This window comes from Colletotrichum fructicola, assembly GCF_000319635.2.
Source record: "Colletotrichum fructicola Nara gc5 chromosome Unknown KSG_Nara_v1_contig02, whole genome shotgun sequence".
In the NCBI taxonomy this organism is placed as follows: domain Eukaryota; kingdom Fungi; phylum Ascomycota; class Sordariomycetes; order Glomerellales; family Glomerellaceae; genus Colletotrichum; species Colletotrichum fructicola.
Window position 1 is genome coordinate 1,022,850 of NW_027094052.1, and position 17,480 is coordinate 1,040,329.

The 17,480-nt window shown below is 52.2% G+C and overlaps 4 protein-coding genes across 4 annotated transcripts; 2 read left to right on the plus strand and 2 right to left on the minus strand.

Moving 5' to 3' along the window:
• Positions 1-5,076: 5,076 nt before the first annotated feature.
• mtaD-1 (5-methylthioadenosine/S-adenosylhomocysteine deaminase) lies at positions 5,077-6,711 on the plus strand (the record flags this gene model as incomplete). The annotated part of the gene is made up of 3 exons (XM_032031920.1): positions 5,077-5,783; positions 5,840-5,892; positions 5,951-6,711. 3 exons carry the CDS (start codon positions 5,077-5,079, stop codon positions 6,709-6,711), a joined length of 1,521 nt encoding a protein of 506 aa, XP_031888814.1.
• Positions 6,712-7,049: 338 nt separating this feature from the next.
• On the minus strand, positions 7,050-8,659 carry CGGC5_v002999 (uncharacterized protein; the record flags this gene model as incomplete). The annotated part of the gene is made up of 3 exons (XM_032031921.1): positions 7,050-7,791; positions 7,848-7,925; positions 7,983-8,659. 3 exons carry the CDS (start codon positions 8,657-8,659, stop codon positions 7,050-7,052), a joined length of 1,497 nt encoding a protein of 498 aa, XP_031888815.1.
• Positions 8,660-9,967: 1,308 nt separating this feature from the next.
• DODA-2 (DOPA 4,5-dioxygenase) lies at positions 9,968-10,722 on the plus strand (the record flags this gene model as incomplete). The annotated part of the gene is made up of 4 exons (XM_032031922.2): positions 9,968-10,139; positions 10,194-10,268; positions 10,328-10,394; positions 10,464-10,722. The coding sequence occupies 4 exons, from the start codon at positions 9,968-9,970 to the stop codon at positions 10,720-10,722; spliced, it is 573 nt and encodes a 190-aa protein (XP_031888809.2).
• Positions 10,723-14,544: 3,822 nt separating this feature from the next.
• Positions 14,545-15,579, minus strand: BLUS1 (Serine/threonine-protein kinase BLUS1; the record flags this gene model as incomplete). The annotated part of the gene is made up of 1 exon (XM_032031925.1): positions 14,545-15,579. One exon carries the CDS (start codon positions 15,577-15,579, stop codon positions 14,545-14,547), a length of 1,035 nt encoding a protein of 344 aa, XP_031889061.1.
• Positions 15,580-17,480: the final 1,901 nt, after the last annotated feature.

The window sequence follows — 17,480 nt, forward strand, 5'->3', positions numbered from 1 at the left end:
GATGGATCATTGAAGAGGTGGAGCCAGATTTGACTCCAGTCTGGTGGACAACATGTTTACACCAAGGTTGACTTTGGCTCGGCACATGTAAGGGGCTGGCCCCTAGGCTTGTTCAACGTAGAGGTGCCGTCGATTGACTATTCTAAGCTGAAGAAGGAGGAAAGGACTTTACAGGGATAGGCGCCTAGCAGCAGTGATGCAGACCGGGGCTAGGCGGTGTGCTACAGCAGAATAGTGGATCCGGCGGAGCCGGATCTCGGTAGCTGCTCCGGCAAAGCCGGAGATCTCGGCCGGGCTCTAGCCCGTTACAGCACATGGGCATCAAGTGGGTGATCATGTCACCCAACACCCTTAAACACCTTCCATTGCCGTTACAACCTAAAGCAGCTTTCTTCCGGAAGTATCCATGGTAAGAGACTGGCCCTTTCCAAATCAACAACAAACATTTTTTGGCTAAGGATAGTGTTGGGACCGCCCCTCCCGTTCCCAATACCATGGCACCCAATCCCACTGAACGTGCTATACGTGTTCATTCTCATATTCTTCATGATATTCAACAGTCACGCGCGCAGGGCACGGGATTATGTGACTGAGAAGACCGGAGCTAAGGTCTTTAATCAGCGAGAGTTCAGTAATTCGCAGCCGGACTTGAAGATGCTTATGGCGAGCAGCCCAGAGTTCGACTTCCCAGTTGAACACAAGCCAGATAATGTCATCCCCTATGGCCTCATCATGCGACCAGTCCCGCCAGTCGCGCAGGTTGATCCTGAGCTGCACACCTGGCTCGTCCGAGGACCGACTGTGTTCATCAATCTGGGAACATTATCTGGGACCTCAGAAGACCAGGCTGTTGAAATGGCCCAGGCCATACGTTTGCTTCTCGCTGGTTGGCGTGAGAAGGGTGAGTGCGGAAGGCTTCAAATCCTGTGGAAGCCGAAGCAGACCCTACGGGTATGTTGAGTACGACATTCACGAGAATGGCTGTCGTCTTGAGGGCTTCTTGGGAAGTGAGTTTTACAACGACACTATAAGAGTTGTGAAGTGTGTAGAGGCAGAGCCGTATGCTGTTCTGCAGACGGGAAACATCATTTGCTCGGTCATCCCTGGTGGAGCGGACTCGTTTTTGGGAAGCACTTTGGTGGAGAACAGTTCCAAGTTTTCGCAAAGAGTAGTAAAGCTAACATGAAATGATGAAACACTGGCGTTCCTCAGGTTGTACTATCTGTCTGGGCGGATACTCACGACTTTGCTCAACGGGTTGAATATCTGGGTATCGGAAAATGGGGTAGCCCGACTACAGCACCAGGATACCGTGCCGAGGAGCTTATAGAGATCAAAAGAGCTGGTGAATCAAATACTTCAGTTGAGAGAGGGTCGAGACGTGGCTGCGAAGCATATTGTTGAAAACATCTAGGTCTGTTCAAACGTAAACATAAGTGAGGAAGTCATTGTACGTTTGCTTTTCCTGACGCACCCGCTTTTCAGTGGCCACGTTTGGTTGAAGTACACAACAAATTTAGTAGTAGAGTTGGAGTGTAAATAAAATAGCGTTTTCGAATAATCTGAAAAAATAGTCATTGAGAAGACAAGACCGTTCTTCCCCTATTCCTCTTTATGGTCGTCGAATTTGTTTTCTCGCAACTTGCGCAACATAGAGATTGAAAAGAAGCCTTTTCCAAATTATCTTGCCTGAGCCACTCTCCCTCTCTATTGCCGCTGTGTTCGTCACTCCCCTTATCGTTTGCCTTTCCGATGTACTGGACGCGTCAATCGGGGCGCAAAACTTCGTGCCCCACTGACTCCTCTAATGGGTGTTTGTATCCAGCAGGCATTCACCTCCTTCCAATTTCATAGAAAGCCACTAAATGACGTGAAAAGCCCACTAAAGCTGAGGTCTTGGCTTCGAACAGCATGCCAAGGTACGGGCTTGGTAGCAGCCAAAGGAGTTGCTCCCAGTCTTTCCATCCAGAGGCGATTAGAACGTAACAACCCGAAATGCCCAATCCGAGTATTGCGGCCGCTGCTTTTGCGTTGGCTACTTGGGATTTATTGTCTATCAATGGAATGAGTAGGCCCATAAGACAAATAATATAGGCGATTATGAGAAATATAGCCGTCAAGATAATGGCAAGGTCGTTGCCTTGGACCCACGGGCTGTAAGACATGCCGGCAGCCCATAGCCACGATGTCGCTGCGCCGGACAGGATTATGAGAAGCTCCCCAAGTGAGTGCGGAGAGTCTTTTGCAGTTGCCATCTTCAAGTTTGAGTCGTTCTCCGCAAGGTTGGTGATGGAGGCTTTACCGAAGCCTTCAGTTAAGTAAGTGTTCCGAATCCTTTGGGATACAGATGAAACAGTTATGGCTGCTATCAAAACCGAATTCATGAAATGTTTGCTCTGTTGGGAGAGATAACACGAGGAACCACGTTCTACAACGAATGTTTTAAGTAAGTAAAGTTATCGAGTGTACGGCGAAAGATGAGAATGAGACAGAGAAGTGGAGGCATACATGTGGAGGCATGTATGTGGACTTTATATGCATTCCCATGCGCTCTCCTGGTGCGCAATGAAGTTGGAAAGTTTGTGAGCCACCATACACCCTGATGTCGAATGACACAATTCAGCACGGTACTCTTCGAGAAACTCAAGGTCGCTCGCGTAATTCTGAAAATGTTCATGCCACTCGCGAATATGACACAGCTTTTGCGAATGAATCATGTGTATTACATGTTCCTAGCATAGCACTTTCTGAATTCAGGTTTTCCGGCTCTCATTGCCCGGGCACACTAACAGTGTACTCGCTCTGATTATTTTTCATCCTACTTTCTGTAAACTGTCTTGTCGTACTTCATCATTGCGTCTTTATTTTCGCTGCCCTCATGGGCTCTCTAATATCCGCTATGGTCGGTGCAGTTGCTCGAATGATCAGAAGTGCCCCACTTAGACGAAGCAGAAGCTCTTTCTAAATATCATTAGGCCCCATGCAGTCTGAAACCCGTATTTATCTTTGTCTAATTTTAATGGCAATGCTCTCCGTCTTCATCTCTGCAGTGTTCCACAAGGCTGTACAGAGATATGCGAGCATCACTACGACTACTACTGAATGCTCCAATGCCGAGTTGATGTTTCTAAATGCAATGAGATTGCAGCTGCAAAACCGGTTCCATTAATCCTTCTTGCCTTCTAACTTTTCTTCTTCGCAGTTTGCCGCCTGGAGGCGCACCTTGGTGACTGCCGTATGACTCTGACGGGGAAACATGTGGAGGGTCACAGCGTAACCGTCCCCTTAGCCCGAGTTGAACATTGATGCACTTACCGAATTTCACTAGAACGAGGGGAACAAAAAAGTGAGTATCAAGCCCTACATGCATCTTTTGATAGAATGTTATCAAAACCGAGGATCTAGGGCGATATTTCTCTCCGTGTCACGCGATAGCTGTGAACGCGTGGCGTGGATATCCGTAAGTCCGTAAGTCCGTTAAACCCCTAGGCCCCTGTTCGGGTCACGTCCTGCAAGATCTCATCCACTATGACTGCTCTTACGTTGCCCTTGCCATTGATGTCACTCATCGTAAGCGTCGTCAACATTGAGGGTAATTGTGAGGGGCCAAAATGTCGGAACCAGTCTTTGGGGGTCACTGGGGTGATGCGTTGTCACATTTGGCCTGGTTCAACATGCGTCTTTGATGTTGCGAAAGATTAACTTTACGATAAGATAATTGACTTCTAATACGTCTTGGCACTATCACAAAGTTTAACCTTCTTTTGATTGACATCTCAGAGGTCGTATGCATTTTACTTGGCAGGCACGAAGCACGTGCATCTGGAGCCACAATCGCGACCTTTGCGAGATGCAGATCGCTCTGGACGAACTCGTTGGGATGGATATTACGAATCCCATGGAGTCTTCTCTCTTCTAGAACATGCACGACTGGATCGGTAATACGGTAGTTCGGACAGGAATTCCGGGGATTCCCGCGCGCCACAGAACATCCCGGTCCGGGACTCTAGGGCGGGTCCGGCGAACTGCCGAAGCGGGTCTTTACCGACCTGATTCCACCCGCATCCACGCCAATACCACGCTTCTCCCGCCGGATGATGACGATGCATTTTAGCCAGCCACGAACCGAAGAACCACTTTCAGTCAGCGCTGACGAGTGTGGGGGCGTTCGAATGTTTCGAACCACAATTGCAAGCTGCCAAGAAGGAAGAGTAAACATGATCCGAGCCTGCCGGAAAACATCACAAGATGAACCAGGAGCGTGGTGAAAGAAACCAAACCGCCTTACATCCGAGGAGAAGTAATACGGATCTCTGCTTCAGGAATAGGTTCTTTTGTTTGATTGGTCGGATTATGAAAAAACTGACTGTCGAATCCAACAAGCTTACTCTCTCGAGCAGTAAGACGGCGCGTCATCCTAAATCCGAATGGGTGCCTAGAGGTTAAGTTATGCTTTGGCCGCTAATGATAACCAGGAATGATTAGAGGAACCTGTACGCAACCCAGAATAAAGTGCCCGCTCGTCGCATTTGAAATCTCCATTTGTGGAGATACAAGCTAAAGCCTGCCTCCGAGCTACCCACCAAGAAGCATGAGAGCATCGGCGGTCACGATGTCAGGTACCCACCTAAACGTCTTTCTGGGCCCATGGTGGTGTCCTCCGGGGTATTCCATGACCGCATCTTCCGCCTTTCTACAACGATGCTATCCGATGGCAGCTCTCTGGATCCCCACCCGATGGCAAAAAACGCCGGGCACATGATGGAGCTAGGAAGTGGTTGGCATTTCTCAAGGAATCTCACCCAATGCTGAGCGTTCGCTAGTTCAGGCATGCCGGAAGGCGCCGGATTGGCACGCTCGGATATCCACATAGCTCTACGGCTGCCCAAAGTACCAATTCAGATTCTGAATCTTGATAATACGAGCATCAGCAAACAATGGTGTGGGGATGACGTTACTCCGAGAAAGTATTTAAACAAGTCAACGGCCCCGTTGATGCTCAGTCACATTTCATCGTCCGACTGCAGTGAGAGAAGGCTTTTTTGAAGGAAAACCCGGCAACAGGCTTCACTCAACATGCATACCTTCAACTTGGTAGCGTCTCTAGCGGCCTCTGTCGGTCTGGCCAGCGCTTCGTCGGTCCTCCTACAGGGCGGCACTATCGTCGGCTTCGATGACCAGACCAACTCGCTCAACGTCGTCCGCAACGGCTCCCTCCTAATCACCGACGACCGGATCACGGCTATCTACACCGCCGAGGAGGCTGCAAACCAGCCCGTCAGTGGTAACGACACGCAGGTTGTGGACGTGACCAACAAGATTATCACTCCCGGCTTCGTCGACACTCATCGCCACGGATGGCAGACTGCCTTCAAGACTATTGGTTCTAACACGTCCCTCGCTGAGTACTTCACCCGCTACGGAGAATATGCCGCTGCTGGCCTTCTCAGTGCCGACGATGTCTACATCGGCCAGTTGACAGGGCTTTATGAGGCTCTCAATGCTGGTGTCACTACGACTCTCGACCACGCTCACCATACGTGGTCCAACGCCACAGCAGAGGCCGGACTGAAAGGCAGCATCGACAGCGGTGCAAGAGTCTTCTGGTCTTATGCCTTCCATAACGTTACCAATTACACAGTCTCTGAGCAGCTTGCGAATTTCAGAGACATCGCAACTAGGGCCGAGTTTGATGGGTCTGCCACAAGCCTTGGCGTTGCCTGCGACTTCTTCGGTCCCGACCCGGTCCTTGACCAGGTCAATGCTGTCGTCGACCTTGCCAAGTAAGATTTCTCACCACGAGACTGAAGCCTCGAGGCATTTGCTAACATGCACTCAGGGAGTTCAACGTCTCGGTCATTACAACTCACAGTCTTCAGGGACCTTGGGGCAGTAAGTTATCTATCAAATCTCCTCTCAAACAAGTCCAAGTCACTGACATCTCCTCTAGTTACCAACAGCCCTGAAGACCTTCATGCAGTCGGCGCCCTCAACACCAGCATCCCCGTCGTCTTCTCTCACGCTTCATTCTTGACCTACCGCGGCGCCTCTCTCCTCCGCTCCACAAACCAGTACATCTCCATCACCCCAGAATCCGAGATGCACTACGGCCACACCCACCCCAACAGCCACCTGATTCAGGACCAAGCCGCCATCGGCGTCGACACCCACTTCACCTTCTCCACCGACATCCTCACCCAGGCTCGTCTCTGGCTGCAGAGCACCCGCCGCTTGCTCTACCAGCAGGTCCTGGCCCACTGGAAGGTCCCGACCTCCACACCCATGACCGCTAATCAGGCCTTCCTCATGGCCACCCGCAATGGCGGCCTCGCCCTGCGCCGTCCCGACCTGGGCGTCATCGCAAAGGGTGCCAAGGCGGATGTTGTTGTATGGGACGGTGAGAGCCCTGCGCTGCTTGGCTGGATCGACCCTGTCGCTGCAGTCATTCTTCACGCCAGCGTTGGTGACATCCAGCACGTCCTTGTTGACGGAAAGTTTGTGAAGAAGGACCGCGAGCTAGTGGCTGCCAACTACTCTAGTGTCCGTACAGAGTTTCTGAATAGCGCGCGCAAGATCCAGGATACTTGGAGGAACATCCCATTCGAGGCTCTGGACGGGGCGTTCAGCGCGTCTGGCGCTGCTTATGAAGCTCCACTTGAGGTTGATGTTCTCACTGGTGAGCAGTCGGGATACGGAACGACGTTTGTCTAGTTCGTTCGGCAAAAAGAACACCAGCGTGTTATGTGCACATAGGACATAATGTTTAAATTATAATTAAAATTAATCCAAGATTTCGTAGTGACTCACTGAGGTGACTGCTGAAAGATCATGTATCATAATAATTTGGGGGCATAAGCCAAATTTGTATTTTGAGGTTAATGTAATAGGTTTAAATAGTAGTTGTGCTGTTGAAGACACGAGTAGTCAAGGGGGGATGTGTTGAAACACTAATCCGTACCTTGCGAGCTGTACTCGGCATGGTAGAGGAAATCCGATACGCCCTCTCTACTGGTCCTCCTTCTACTCTTCACGAAAAGCCTCTGCCTTCTTTAGTTGCCGTTGACCATGCCAGGCTCCCTGCCGTTGATGTATTTCCAGAGTCTGCTTTCATTGGCCACCTTGTTCTTGTCGCCTTTGCGGAGGCCTCTGCCCTGGACCATGGCGGCATCAAGGAAGTGCTTGTTGCCCCAACCGTCCTTGCTCTCAACGACACCAGTCAAAGTGTCGTTAAGAGGGAGGATTCTGTCCAGGTAGTGCTGGTTAAGCAGGTGGCCCCACTTGCCCTTGTTCTTGAAGAGAAGTCCGCTGAAGTTGTTCTGTCTGGCGGTAACACCGAGAATGCTGCCAATGGCAGTTTCATGCGACTGACGCTTGTGGAGGTGGAACTTCTTGGAGTGGTTCTTGGCCTCCTTGGCCTGCTTGGAAATCAGAGACTTGAAGTGGGTGACACCCCATTCGGCGACAAAGTCACCGTCGTTGGCGTAGTGCTCAATATGTCCGACGACGTACTCGCCCTCGTCGATCTTGGGGTTGTTGAAGTGGTTGGCAGCGTTTCCAAAGGTGTAGATCTCAAGCTTCTTGAGGTCCTTGCGGGCGCAGTGGGAGAGGAGCCAGTCGAGGATGATGCTGCCCTCAAGGCCGCCCTGAGAGTGAAGAATGAGAACGACCCGATCCTTGACGGGATTGGTGAGAGCCCCGGCGATGAGAGCGTAGCACTCTCTGGTGTCGGTTGTGCCGAAGTAGAAGCATCTCTCCACGAGGCACTGGATGGTGTCGAAAATGATTCCAGCTCTGTCACAAATGTGTTAGACCGTGGATTTCTGATCGCCGGACTTCAAGTTACTCACGTCTTGTTGTGGACACCAGTGATGGGACGATGGAAGGTTCTCGACAGTCTGTTCAGGTTGCCCTGCAGCCAGTGGGAGCTTGTATCTTGTCAGTACGATCATCGAATTGGTTTTGTTTGAAGATGGACTGCTTACCCAACAGAGACACCGTTAAGGAAGATCCACTCCTCCTTCTCGTACTTGGCCCAGTTGTCGGATTCGGTGGTCCCGTGAGACTTGAGAATACCCTTCGTGACACCAGAGTTGAGAGGAATGCAGGCGAGGTAGTTGATGGTAACGAAGGCGATGGCGTAGGGCAGGACCGCGGTGAACGGGAAGGTTGCGATGAAAGGGAGAGACAAAAGAAAGGCGAGTTGAGTGGCGATCAGGACGGTGTGAGCAGCCAGACAGATGAGGTTTCCGACGGAGGGGTAGAGCTCGTCCATCTCACCAGAGGGGTAAAAAGGGTCGATGAAATGTTGGAACCTCTTCTGGAAGTAGGTGACGGCGCGGTTGACGGCGCCAAATCGAATCATGTGAGGGACCCAGGCCTGATCCAGAGCCGGGTAATTGGTTTTGAGGCGAGGCGGGTAGGCCAACGGGAACACGACGACAGGGAGCTTGTAAGCCTTCAGGATGAAGAGCTTCAAGTCATCCCACAGAAGCTGCCATGGTGGGGCTGTGTGGTATGCCGGCAGCTCGACTTCGACCTTCTCAACTTGCGTTTCACCATCCTTGTCGACGGAGGTGACCTCGATGGTCTCTTTGATGTTGTTGGTCTCCACGGTCTCATAGACCTCGACGCTGTACGCCTGTGCTGCGGGTGAGGCCATGGTGATGTTGTCGTGATCTCGGATCACTGAGAGAACAACTGAAAACTGAACCAGATGAGATTGGGAGCCTGACCGAACACAAATAAGCTCCGTGGCAGAATCTCAGCTTATATCATGGACGAGCCGTTGGCATATGCTCCTTCTTCACATGCAGTTTCTTGTTTGTGATTATTGTCGTGAGACCTTTCGATACCGATCCCCGCAAGCAGGATTCCTTCCAACGCCCAACAAGAATTGAGTTCGAGTTGATGTCTCTCAATCACATGCAAAATGTTACCGTGTATGCGCAGAAAGTTTGTGAAACGTGAGACCAGATACTCGGTGATCGGCCAGTGTCATTTCTGAAGTCTTACCCTGATAGCCCAGTGGCGCCTGGCACAGCTTTCGAACACAGCGTGGTAAATATGCAGAGTCATTGCTATGTTTCTGCCTGTTGTTGTATTTTGATGCTGACAACTTGGCATGGAATTTCTTCTGGAATGTCCTGCCGCTTTGGGGTACTGCTAGTGTGAGAAGCTGATAAGGCAGGCGTGACAGGGGGAGTCGATCATCTGCATTGGGCATCCTTATCGCACAAGATGCGACTTTGTGTCTCGGATTTGGTGTCTCGGGGACTCCCGCCTATCAATCGTACACATCTCAACCTGCAGCTTACGTGTTGATACCAATTTGATGTTGATGCTGGATACGAGTCCGAACTCGGGGTGGAAGTAAATACGACGAGCTCTGTATCCCTTCCATCGACAGGTTTCTCAAGAGTGCCCTTACTGAAGCCAAATAGTAGATGATTGTCCGAACTTTTGATGGCATTCCATGTCCTTGGGTCTTTCTGTTCTTATTCCCGGCTGCCTCGTAATGTGACACCAACATTCTGCAGTCGATCCCACGTGATCAGTTGTGCACCATTCCTCGAGCATCACAACTAGTACACGTAAGATTCTCACCAGTGCTACTACCAGTGTCACCAAAAAACCCCGCAATTTCGGCCACAACTTGGCAGCAGAAAAAAGTGGCAAGGCTGTTTTTTTCCACTGCAACAATCAAGAGTAATCATGACTCGGATTCCATCGGCTCCGCTCCAACCGGTCGTAGCCGAGTCCGTCTCTCATCCCGCGGCCGCCGCACGCAAAAGCCACGTTAATGGCGTGCTCCAACAGCTGTTTACTCCGCATGTCCAACTTCCGAGGGTAGTCTCAGCCACACCGGAATCTTAACTTCATTCCGAACGCGCCTCCGCCTCCGTAAAGAAGTCGGGGAAGAGCAACAACAACAAAGCTTGAACGTTTGTGGTTTGTTTACTCTCTCAGAATGACCATGGTCACTCAATCCACGCTGCCCGCGCCGCAGGACGATTTGAAGACGGTCGTCGAGAGTCGGACTCGGGAGTGGCACTTTCATATCTACTTTCTGCTGCAGTCGCCCACGGAGACTGCGCGGGCGCTTGCGCTTCGTGATGCAGTGCTAAGGCTTCGCCGCGATGGTAACACTGGTCTATCACGATGCTCATGTACCAGCCACTGACGTTGATGCACAGGCGCGTTCGTCGCTGTCCCACTGTTCCGAGTGAATGAGTATCCTATCAGCCCTCACCCCGCCGGATCATACGAAAGTTTGTAGACCTGAAATTACATCAGCGCATCTGTGTTCAGGCTAATCAGTCGTAACTAGTCTGGGTTCCCGACTCATCATTCTCAGATGTCTTCTACTATTTGGCATCAAATCGGGGCAACCTAAGGTGCGTAGATAACCAGACAAAGAGGCCAATCATCACAATGCCCAAGTCTGTATCTAATACCGTGCTCAGTGTCCTTGTTCACCCTTTGACATCAAAACAACGCCGGGATCATGAGTCCAGTAATGCCTGGATGGGAAATCCGTGGCCCATTTACTTAGATAGTCTGCCCCGCGACGGTGAAATCCCGCTCCAGTACCCCGAATTAGGCCTTGGCTGGTCAACATCGCCTGAGCAAGAGATTTCCCTGGAAGAAAGGCGGAAACGAGGAGCAGAGCTTGAAGCACTTCTAGCCAACGATTCGGAAGCTGCGCCGGCTCCCAAGGACTAGTATGATGTTTGCTCAGATTGACAGTACATTCGGAACGACTTGACTACATCTCCCGCACGTCCGAATTAGTCCCTCCCAGTACACTCAAATATTCAAATCAATGAAATATCCGTTAAGGAGAAGCTGTCATCGCCATGCAACTTCAAGTCTCTCGAACCACATCCTATTCGCTTAAACTTATTGTGGCCCACTTCCTCGAGAGTGAGAATATCAGTATGCCGTTGCCCCACGACAAGTGCCCAGCAATCCCGTGCCACTGCGCGGTCACGGTCCATGGTAATAGTCCCTCCGTAACGCGTCTCTCCTTCGAAGGCTAGACTGCCTTCGTGAACTGCATCACTACGCTTGGGCCTATTACCAGGAGCATATCGCATCTTAGCGATGAGTCCACGCAGCTTCAAAGCGCCTTCAACCTTTGGGGCCGCGAAGTCGTTCATTGCAACATTCATATCGATCCGCAGGACTTGGATGGAGGCATGCGGCTGCCAGGGTACCTTTCCTACCCTCATAGGGAACAGTATTTCCCCATCAATGCTAGCCCAACTCCAACTTGGAGCCCGCGGCTTCGCTGGTAACCGCAGGTCCGGAGGAAATTCCTTACCATACGCACCAGACGTACGCGCTCGCCACAAAATGCCTTGGAGGGTTTCCTCTGCCCAAAGCCCAGCAACATACGAACCGCCAATTTTGGTTGATCCGAAACGACTAGCAACACCTGCCAGCGCTGGCAGCTTGTCTTCGCCAAAAGTCAGACTTCTTTTGCTAAACTCTTCCACAATTGTATACCAATGTTGCAAGCTCGTCGTAGTTCCGAGGGATAGGTTTTTACGCGCTACCTCAAAGCTCATGGGTGTGGCGTAGTAGTATGCGTCATGAGGAATCCCGTCCTCTCGAGCCGTGATGGTCGGACACTCCCAATACATCTGTTCGCGTCCAATGGACAGCGTGAACTTTGATAATGCCCACTCTTGCATACACCACCCGCGGCTATTGAGGAGGCCCCCGGCGATTGCTTGGCGGTAGTCCAGTGGACGTTCGGAAAAAATGAATCCTTGGCCCAAATTGACCCTTTTATGGGACCTTGGGGCGAGGAAGCCAAGGGTGCTGCCGGCGGAGTCCAGCGCCGATATTGTAACTCTCGCGTTGCTGTAGACATTTGCCATTCTCGCTGCTTCCGTGGCCCAATCTTCGGCCGAGTCTTGTATGATGCACACGGCGTCGATCCACAAATACTGCAGGCCGAGCTCTCTAGTAAGTGTTATAGCATCGAGAAAGTTTTGCGGCAGGACGTGCATTGGAAGAGCATTCTTATAGGCGTTGAGATTGTCCTTTGTCATCTTGCACGGAATATTTCCGCCCCAACAGTGGCTTAGAGCTGCGTAGTGCCCAGAAACGCCATTCGTGATGAGTAGGGAGGCAGGAGCTCCGGAGATGGTCCCGACATCAATAATTCTTGTTGGCAATTCGCGTGCCGGTGTTGAGCAGGCTGAGTGGTTCTCGACGCAATTCTTCATCCAGAATCGTGCGGTCTCGAACGAGTCTGACGACATGGAACTGTCCGGAATGGCTCGCGCAAAGTCAGGCATTTTCCTACTTGCTCGATCTGAAAGACAAAAGGAGGAAATTTCTCCTTCATAAGGACGTGTAATGCTTATATCGAAAGCGCAACCATGAGTTGTCTGCCACCGATCGTCCAACGACGTCGCCTGGATGGAGCGTTTCGGTTCCGTTTCTACTGAATAATATCCAGCGAAAAGAGCGAGATGGCGGATCAGCAGCCGATGTTCCGGGCGATGGCCGTCCCAGATGGCGCGGCACATGGCACAGCTCTGAGCGCTATTTTCGAGATCACTGGCAGTCTTGTAGTGAATGAAGCCAGGGCCATATCCGGAAAAGCCATGAGTTTTCCCCGAGATCATTTTCTCTGTCCACATACCATCCTTGGGAAGCTCATAGCGGCGGCCAAAGTCTGAGGCTATGAGATCGTTCGTAAATCTCTGGCAGAGAGCGCAGAGCGGATCTCGTGAATGGTCGCCAGTAGGGTCCATGGCGATGTCCGGATTTTTACAAATTACCCCCAACACCTGCTGTAGGCGAGGCTAGATCTGTGTTGTAGAATGCAAAACAAACAACAACCTGTGTTCTTTGTGATATCAGGATTCAGGAATAAGCATGAGGCTGGCTGGTGGTTTGTGAGTGATATGCCAGCCTGATTCGGCATCCTCAGGGCTTACGGACCGCAATTGCGAAAACCTGTGATTGGTTGCAAAGACCACTTTATGCAATACCCTTGCATCCCACAACCGACTTTGCCGTGGATTGAAGGCTCGAAGTTACACTGAGCCTTGTTGAAAACCGATTGTATTTGAACACGTAATGTAACTATGGAGGAAGAACGGACTCGGATGATGTCTCGGCCTAGAACTATCTCCGGTCGTCATCTTTGAATGTCAAATTGATGGTCAACTTTCCTTTTTCTTTTGCATATTTGTGAGCAATTAGAACCGTTCGTCTGTAAGCCTTGTTTTCACCAAGGCGAAACGTATTAGGAATGTCCAACTACCAAAGCATAGAGAAGCGGGACCTTACTCTAGGATTTCGGATTCGGTTCCGTATCTGGCGTACCCGAAAAGTACGAGAGATCGGATCATGGTGGGGTTCAATGTCGATAGGTACAGCAGAGCCTTTAAGTGGCGGGATCTAGCCAGTCTCTCCCATGCGCTGGTTGGGCCGCTGCGAGTGAGCCCGGCGATCGTTGGAATCGGGGTCCAACAAGGGTGGTCACCAAGATACGCTCAAGAAGGACCGGTGCATGCAACGTCGCTATGTTGCCCCGACGGGATTCGCAGCACTTGATAGGCCAGGAATGCCCAATCAGAAGTGGGCGAAAATTCAAGGAGACAATCTGGGGTCTCGGCCGACAGCACAAGCAGCATCAACGGGGCCCAGCGAGAAGCTTGATTCCGACGTATGTGGACCAACATTACGATCATATCGAGAACATGGAGAGGGAATCGCGGCGTACCAAGGCGCACACCCCATCATACCCACGCGGCGCATTCTGAATAGCAAAAGGGGCTTAGTTGGGTTCACGAGGGGTGTGTCGTTTGCGGATAATGCGGATATGCATCGTGAACCCGCTTCCAGGGGAGGATCACACGGGTATCTGTCTAGCTGAATGGGGGTTTGTGACGACGGCTTCTTGTCGATGTGGGATTATAACGCGTGAGGTTCTCTTCGATCACCTGGATGGAATGGGTACTGTTTGTGGATCTAGGCCTTCGTATCACGCACCGGGCGTGGAAAAGCAAGACCGCGAAGGTTGTGAAGGGCGACTACTGCCTCCTCGCTTAAAGCCAGACAAAAGTACCATGAAGCCGAGCAACTCGGATTAGTTCGTGAGGCGTTACATGACATTCAGTCAAGGCCTTGTTGGCTGCGACTTTTCCAACAGAACGGCTTGAGTAACCATAGGTGGGAAATACTGTACATGTGTTAATATTACCAGGTCTCCCGTGTGTGAAGTAACGTATTGGTGGGAGCGTCCTCCACGCATTGCTGCTGTTGTTGACCAGCGATATTTCAAACCTATCTAGACGATGTCTTGCATGGCTTTTGCAGCCGATAGGACACTATTCCATGATAATCATGGCGACTTGGAATTTCTCTCTACCAGTGATTTCAGATCATCTTTATTTCAAAAACATCGAACGCTTGTCATGTGTATCCAAACAAAACATCACAACCATAATTGTACAACGGGGAGGAAATCAGTCCTCTCCCCAAAACGAGTGAATGCCCGCTCGCTCCGTTGACGCCCTGCTAGTCCAAATCACGAAAAACCTGCTTCTCCCAAAACGCCACGACCTCATCCAGCTCCGGCCGGTCGTTCGGGTCCCGCTCGATGCAGCGCATCACCATGGCCTTCCACGCCGCCGGCACGTCTTTGGACGCCTCCGTCCACACCGCCGCGTCCGGCGACTGCTCCACCTGCTCCAGCAGCATCCACATCGTCCGCCCCAGGCTGAACACCTCCGCGAGCTCCGCCGCGCGCGGGCACGTCCGCTTCCACTCGGGGAACACGTTCCAGTCCGGGAAACCCCACTTCTGGTTCTTGCGCGGGGCGCCCTCGTGCGGCGTGTAGATGATGCGCGGCTTGTTCTTCTTCTTGTTGTTGTTCAGGATGGAGGACTCCTCGGCTTCCTGGTCGATGGCCACCTCGGGCGGGTGCGTGAACATGGACACCCCGCTCTGCTCCCAGTCGATCAGGCGCACGTTGTCGTCCCCGTCGACGAGCATGTTACCCGGCTTCAGGTCCATGTGGTAGCTCCCCGCGACCTGGTGCGTGTGCTGGATCGCGAGGGCCATCTGGTAGCACCACTTGGCGCGCAGCCCGAGGGGGAGCCGGGTGTTGGCCTTGTTGGCGCGGAGGACCTGCTCGTCGACGCTGTCGCGCGCCATGACGGGCTGCAGGAAGCCGCAGATGCGGTCTACGTCCCCGTCGGGGACGACGACGAGGATCCGCGGGCGCGGCATGATGTTGGGGTGCGGCGGCAGCGTGCAGAGGGTGCGGATCTCGTGGAGGAGGGTCTTCTCGACGTGCTCGCGGAAGTCGTGGCGGGCGACGTCGAAGTTGACGCCCTTGAAGACGAAGGGGGCGGCGAAGGCCGGGTGGGTCACGGTCCGGGCGCCGGTTTTGCCGGGGAGGCGGCCGATGTGGATGAGGTCGGAGAAGTGGACGAGGTCGAAGGTTGCGGCGGGGCAGCCGGGGGCGCGGAGGGCGGCGAGGAAGGCGGTGTAAGGGGTGAGCTGACGGATGTAGTCCTCCCTAATAGGAGACATGCTTTCCGCAGTCATGATGACCGTGGGGGGGAAGGAAAAGGAGTTGAGAGAGTTTGCGTGTAAGTTGGAGGATTTTGGGATATCTCGAGTTGTGGACTTTCTCTGGGTTTTTGTCTTCTTCGTCGTTTGGGGGGCGTGCGTGCGGTGAAGTGGTCAGGGGCGAGGCAAGGATGGACATACAGATCGGTTGGTTCTCCCCCCTCCTCCCAAGCATTCCACAACTCTTCTCAAATAAGAAAGCTCTTCGTAGGAGGCCCGAATGTAGTTGATTCACTGCAGGACAGGAAGTCTGAGCTTCGAACAGTTCAGTCAGTATGGTGAACCACGTCGAGTGTAACCCGGATCAAAGACTCCGGGAATAAGAAGTGAACTTTGTTTTTTTCTTTTCTTTGTGTCTTCTTTGGTTCTCGCCTTACCTTTGACAACTCGGTGAATAGAGAAGCATTAGGCAATGGTCAACTGTGATTGGAAACAATGTAATGTTCCATCCCATGCGGTGGGATCATGGTTGTTGAGGAGGGGTAGTATCCAAGATGCTTTTTCCTTCGATTTGACTGTTCTGTGACAGGCAGGATGTGCTGCTGGATGGGGTTTGACGGGTGCTCGAAGGGTTTAATTTACCAGGCAGACGGAAACTGCGACATTGGCATGCAGACCCGAGGGTTGATAATGGAAAAGGAGGAATACGTTCGGGGGAGGGAAAGGATCTTTGCCCAGGGGGTGGCTAACGTGTTCCTTTCAAGTCCCCCCGAGTCCCGGGTGTGAGACTTTTTTGCTCTCGCAACAGAGTCCCAAGAAGGCGCAGTGATGGCATATCGCCAACGACGCTACTACTACCCTTCCTCCCCCTGCCCCCCACGGGGCTAAATCCTCCAGCAACTCTTTCCTTTGGTCCTGGGCTTGTGATGGTATGTCGTCGACTGTCTCACCCTGTCGCCTTGACACGGATCATATGACCGTGGACTGTTGGTTTTGGCTCTTGGGGGGCGTTTGGGGAAATGGCTGGCTGGCTGGCAAAGTGAGGCGGGCGTAAGATGATATCACGAAGCGCCATGGTCAGTGTCGAGGTGTCTGCCAAATCGGTCGGTGGGCAGGATGCATGACACTAGGCGGGAGGTGATTGGTGGTATGGGCACAAGGGCGCGTCGTCTCGTCCCGCAGCTGGTTCTGATTTTGCTCACATCTGATATCTGACAGGATGCGGGATGCTACGGCCCTTAGCGGGATCACCGTGTGATGTTGCCATTCTGTTTGGACTTGTTCTTTTCTTCTTCCTCGCCGTCCTTCTTGTCCTTGCCATGCCTAGATCTTCCCGTATCGGGTATCATTCGGCAGAACCCTGGATTAGCAAGGCTGGCCCGATGCAGAGTTCTTTTGCAAAAATACCCCTATATGCAGGGGATGCCAGCAGAATTCCTCCGTCCGCAGAGCTTGCCCCATCTGATGGCACGGTAGTCTTCTCTTGGATCCTGATCCCCGCCGGAAATATGTGAGCACTCAAGAGATGGTCAAGGCAAGGGCTCCAACCCCAATCGAGAATCCAATCGAGAATGGGCTTGGGGGAATATGCAGGCGGGAGATCGGGTCGTCGCTGTCGATAGCTGTTCAATCCCCCCGGACGGGTTTAGAGCGTGGGTGGGATTGTTGTCACATCTCATCGATGGGCCTTTTTTGTCCTTTCAGTGGGTGACGTAAGACACGGGAATGAGACAACAGGGCCTGGAGTGCTCTACCAGGGGTGAGGGACTGGAGGATCACCAGTGGACGTTCTGTGGTTTTCTGTACGGAGTAAGGTTGTGTTGGTCGTGTCTTGGAGGGGGGCGGGCCCTATGAGGAATTCCGGTGAGTCGCGGGCGATCTCTGATGTTACTCTTCTTCTTGATTTAATTTATTGTTGGGCGGGGGCCCATCTCGGG